A 5737-nucleotide genomic window follows, 5' to 3' on the forward strand; every position below is an offset into this window, starting at 1 on the left:
TGCCCTGACGCCCCGGGCCGCGCCGGCCCCGCTCCGCTCCGGGCCGCCGCCCCGCGCGGGCTGCTCGGCTGGGTCGCCGCTCGTCCCCCACCCTCTGCCGGCGCCGGGCCCCTTGGATGCCGCCGAGATGGGCAAGGTGCTGTCCAAGATCTTCGGCAACAAGGAGATGCGGATCCTGATGCTGGGTCTGGACGCGGCCGGGAAAACCACCATCCTGTACAAACTGAAGCTGGGCCAGTCGGTCACCACCATCCCCACCGTGGGCTTCAACGTGGAGACGGTGACTTACAAAAACGTCAAGTTCAACGTGTGGGATGTCGGGGGCCAGGACAAGATCCGTCCCCTTTGGAGGCACTACTACACGGGCACGCAAGGGTTGATCTTTGTGGTGGACTGCGCCGATCGTGACCGTATCGACGAGGCCCGCCAGGAGCTCCACCGCATCATCAACGACAGGGAGATGCGGGACGCCATCATCCTCATCTTCGCCAACAAGCAGGACCTGCCCGATGCCATGAAACCCCATGAAATCCAGGAGAAACTGGGCCTGACCCGAATCAGGGATAGGAATTGGTACGTTCAGCCCTCCTGTGCTACCACAGGGGATGGACTCTATGAAGGGCTGACATGGTTAACATCCAATTATAAATCCTAATGAGAGAGTAACTATTTAGTCTACAAAGAATTAAAAAAAAAAAAAAACCCACATGGCTTTCCGGAAGAATGATTCTCTACTGAAAAGTAAAACAAAAGSATCCATAGGATTATGATCACCTTTCTCCAGTTACCACCCTTTCGTTATACACACTGACTGGATTCCTGTTTTAACTCTTTTTGCTTGGCATTAGGATGCTCTAATCTCCAAAAGTGACACGAACACAAGCACTAGATGCTATGGCAGACTTCCAGCAAACAGGGGAAAGACACATTGTAGAYTTGCTAAGTAACTTTTTTTTTTCTTCTTCTTCCTCTTGATAGCCTTTACAATGGTTTGATTATTTTGGGGGATGGTTGGGGGAGGGGAACCATTTTCAGTGTATGCTTTCTGGTTCTACTTTTTTGATTACATTTTTTCTTCTATCACTTGCTGTAGATTGCTACTTTTTTGCATTCATGCAGAATATGTTGATAGGTCTACTTCATCTAGTAAATGGAAAATTATTGCTTAAAATCAAACTGCAGTCTGTCTTTTTATATTAAGGACTTTTTTAAAAAATTCTGTTAATCTRTAACTAGTGACTCTCAGTCTGTCTTCATATCTCAGACTAATAATGAAATGAAATCTTGCCTACAGTGGCGGATAGTGAGAATACTATTGTAATATGTTCAAAGTGCATATCAGGCATAATGTTAACTAGGTAATGTAAGAACTGCTTTGAAATGTCAGCTGTGAAGTTCTGAACCATACATCATGCATGAGAAGGGATGCAAATAAGTTCCCCATACTACATAGCAACCATATAGAAAATACAACATGAATGATGTAATAGTTCCAGGGTATATGCTGTTCAGTTTTTGTCTTGCATTGCAAACTTAATGATGTTCAGCTGCAGTTTTTATTACTTGTGTCAGTCTCCAATTCAATGCAAGATGTGTTCCTTCCAGAAAAATGCAGCAATAACGTGTAAGCATTGCGACAAGTTTTAATTTAAATCACAAATGTTTAGGCAAAAATCTAGCACTGATTTTACTGTCTTGCGATAAAGAAAAATTGCTTCATTTTCATCTTAAGACACTTGATGACATCTTTTAAACCTTGAAAGGATTTTTCATTACTTCTGAAATGCATATATTGGAGAAAGGAGAACCCTATTTTTTCCATTTTGTAGACTCCCAAATGGGCAAGTTTAGTGCTAAGCTTTACTAGAGCTCAGTAATTCTGACATCTCAATAACTGTTTTTTTGACGAAGTGACTTAGGGGTTTAGTTTTACAAGACTAGACTTAACTCATGCAAATAGTTGCAGTCTTCGCCATCTGTCTCGGTAGCGTGTTGTTGCTGTAGTCCTGTATGAAAGGAGCTACGCTGAATGTCTGAAGCCCATTGAGTAACTATTAATGAGAGCGGGAGGAGAGAGTGAGAATATGACTATGAATGTAAACTTCCATAACTAGTTCTTAAAGGGCAAGCAGCTCATTTGCCATATCACGGTTTTCAAATGTGACTGGCAAAAAAAACCCCACCCAGAGCAAGTATTTGTATTAGTATAAAATCTCAATCAAGTATTAATACTGGGTGCAAAAAATGTAAAGCAGCTGGTTCTTATTCAGCCTTAAGGATTAACTTCAGATTTCCTCAAGGAGTTAAAACTCATTTGGGGAATTCTAGGAATGTATGCTACAAAACCAGAAGAAAATGGCTTTTTTTTCCTTTTTTTTTCAAGGGTATGATTTTTACATGAAATTGGGGGCATTACACTACATTTCTGCAGTGTTTACTCTGCATGCTAAATACATTGTATATGGAGCTCTTACCAAAGATGTATGGGAAGATAATACTGAATTCACTTCTGAAATTGAATGCTTTGGACCATTTAAATTACCTTAGAATATGATTCCAAAAGAAGACTTATCTTAATGTGGGTTGAAAATGGGATTGAATGGGTTCTTGATACTAGAAGATAGAGCATTGATCGATTATAAACCTGTGCAAGTTAACGAGTCTGGAAAAACAAGCTTCATGTACAGTACAATAGCTCTTAAATCTCAGTCACAAAGAAGAGTAGGTGATACTTTTCACTTACGTCTTTTTGCCATTGGAATATCATTGCTCTATTTTCTAGCTTTTTTTATAAGCGTATGAACTTTTTTTTTCTGTTGATGTAACTTAACAAATAGTGTGGTGGTATAAAGACTAAAAATACAAGAATATGGTTACTGTTTTCTTCTGGAGCATAAATAAAATAGCCAAGCACAAAGTAAATGCCTAAACTGGAAAACTTGAAGCTCTATTAATGGTTCTTGAACTTTCTTAAATTTATTCTCAGTCAAAATGAAAACTTAAATAACTTCATTTTCAGTCTAAGTTGATTTACTATATTTTCTCTTCAAATGCTGGGGCAGACTTCTTTGCTAGACTTTGCATTAAGTTGAATTCACAATTTTGTATTTCCTTAGTAACTTTGTTACTTTAGATGTTCTGTTTTTGTAGGGGAAAGGAAACTGATTATGCTTCTGTTTTTTTTTTTAATGTAATTTTGAGGGAGAAAAAAGTTACTGAAACACGTGGCAGAGACTTCAAAAATAAATGGCCATTGCTACTGAACAAAACACAAAGTTTTCACTTTCAAAATGTCCTTTATAGGTTGTAGCTGAAGCTTACCATGAACTAGTGGCTATAAGGCAGTAAACATAGCCTGTAGGATAAAGTGGCAATCTATAAGAAATCCAATGATTTTAAAACTAATCTGAAGTTTAAGTGCATCAATTTGTGTTCATGTGAATTTATGGAGTAAGTTTTGAATGGCGTTAATCGTGTCCGATAAGTGAATGAGTTTGTAGACTGTGATCTCCCTGACTAAAGTAAACAGGAATTTTGTGTTCTCAATATGGCTGTAGTGTTGGTAAAGAACTAATAAGCAGAAAATAAAGCAATTATTCAGTGGAGCTCTCCTGGTATGTTACTTATATTTAATTAAGAGAGAAACAGAAAGAGGCAAGATGGTACTGGTGTAGTGCATTCTGCTAACATAAAGAGGTCTCTGTTCTATATTTCACAGTTTTGAAAGCCTGTCTGCAATTCTTTTGAGACTTAGATGAGTGACTATTTTTATAAATGGAAAGGATGATACTTTTTAATACTCTAACTTAATAGTCGTCTTTTAGCAAACTTTAGTGTCAAATTTATGCTGCCTTTGGAGAAGCTGCCAGCCCCAAGTAACTTGTACGAGGACTTGGAAAAGTAGTACGTGACAACTTCTGCGAGAGGGCACGCGGGGCCTGTCGTGGAGGAGGACAGGGCCGTGTTTCCCGGAAGAGACTAGCTGGTTGGAAGGGGAAGACTTCTAGGCTAATGTAGAAAACGCAGCTATGGACAAAAGGGTCGATGCCTGTGAACAGGGGTGCTTGTGGAGTGACAGATGCGAAGTTGGGACGTTTTTTGGTGCCTGAACAGGAAGCGAGTGAGCCAATAAAAGGACTTGGGCAGGTGCAGTGGGGGAATGCATGGGGGGACAGGGCAGGGAGAGGCAGGCTGCGGAGGATGCAGCAGGCTACGGTTTCTCCAACAGCTGCCGTTCCTTGGGCTGAAGGGGAGAGAAAATAGTGCAGGAAATGCTAACAGGGTTTCAGCCTGAAGCTGGGGAGACAGTGTGGTCGCATCCGAGCAGGGAGTTTGCCGACAGGAGGGAAAGACAGATGCGAGTTTGAGGTAACTTCCAACACTGCCCACTGCAGCAGCGAGGCCAGGCATTAGTGACTCGGAGTTGTCATGTGGTTGCAAAGCTTTAGGGAATTCCCAGAAAACTTCATCCGGCTACTTGGGAGTACGCTAGATGTAGGGATGGGGGTCCTACAGCGACTGCAGTGCTCTGGGGAGCATTTTTATTCTGCAATACTTAGGTTAGGCCTTGCCTACTTAAATGTCAGTGAAGGGTGTGGCTGTGTAAATGAACTTAGTCTGACTTTAATTAAACTACTTCAAGTTTGTAGACAAGGCTCCAGAAGAGTAAACTCATGTGTCTTTCATTGCAGCAGTTAGTCATTTTTCAAAATGTCAGCACTTATCACTTAAAATCAGACCTTTGTCACAGCAGCGTGTGTGACTCCTCAGAGTGGCATTCCTGAATCGCTCCTTTCCATGAGTCACGTTTCAGCAGGTTTTTTTTTCCCCAGTCACAGGGCCACAGTCCTCGTGGATAGGGTTTGGAAAAAGTTTGCCTGGCATCTCTGACTGGAAATTCATCCATGAATATTCCTCCCAGCAGAATGTTTCTTGGATTTTTTTTTTTTTTAATTAGTTGCATTGTAAAAACAACCAGCCACAAGACAGATGATCTGGGATAGCCAGTCACTGATGGACCTGAATGTCATCTCTCTCGTTATTGGGAATTTGAAACAGAGGTAACAACAGCCAAGACTGGAGAACTTGTTCCTGAACACGGAAGCAGCATTGGATGGGCACTGGGACCGAGCCTCAACACTAATGCAAGTTTACATTTTTATGTTGGATTTGTTTCTAGTATCTGTCTGCCCTGAAGGACTGAATGTGTGGATTCTTAAATCACGTAGGCTTTGGCACTTTCTGGAAAACACTTTCCACTCGCCTCRGGGGAAGTGGAAACTTTCAGGCTTTGCTCTGGAGTTAGCTGCCTATCTTAATTTACTAACTCTGTTCCTCTTGACATCAGCAGCACGGCTCCAGCAGCAACCTTGTGAAAGTCTTTACGTTTCAGAATTACGTCCTGAGCAGGTAGTTTCAGTATTTCAGGCCGAGATGAAGTACTTGAACTCCGCCATCGATCTCACTTCCAAAATTTGGAGCACTATGAATAGTAGCATAATTTTAGCCTTGACTTCAGTTTTGGAAGGATAAAATGGATGAGTCAGAGAACCATGGTATTTGAGAGTGATTTTTTTCTTTCCTCTTTTTTTTTTTTTTTTAATTTGCTCTCTGTCCCTGTGAAGCATGGTGGGCTTATGAATGGCAGCTTTTATACATGGTAAACTAATGTGCTGTGTTTAGTCCAGGAAGTAACTTTTCTCTTGCTTAAGAACAGGTATCTCTGGCCTCCTTAAAA

General features: G+C 41.3%; 1 protein-coding gene across 1 annotated transcript; it reads left to right on the forward strand.

The window, feature by feature from the left end:
* Window positions 1-6: 6 nt before the first annotated feature.
* ARF6 (ARF GTPase 6) lies at window positions 7-3605 on the forward strand. The gene has a single exon (XM_085297864.1). The coding sequence runs from the start codon at window positions 128-130 to the stop codon at window positions 653-655; it is 528 nt and encodes a 175-aa protein (XP_085153990.1). The 5' UTR covers window positions 7-127; the 3' UTR covers window positions 656-3605.
* The last annotated feature ends 2132 nt before the right edge of the window (window positions 3606-5737 follow it).

Source organism: Rhea americana, unplaced genomic scaffold (assembly GCF_003343005.1).
Source record: "Rhea americana isolate MKP2758 unplaced genomic scaffold, rheAme1 scaffold_131, whole genome shotgun sequence".
Lineage (NCBI taxonomy): Eukaryota > Metazoa > Chordata > Aves > Rheiformes > Rheidae > Rhea > Rhea americana.

What these genes read in the sequence shown, in the direction of transcription:
- ARF6 (XM_085297864.1), top strand. Translation starts at nt 128, where the DNA reads ATGGGCAAGGTGCTGTCCAAGATCTTCGGCAACAAGGAGATGCGGATC.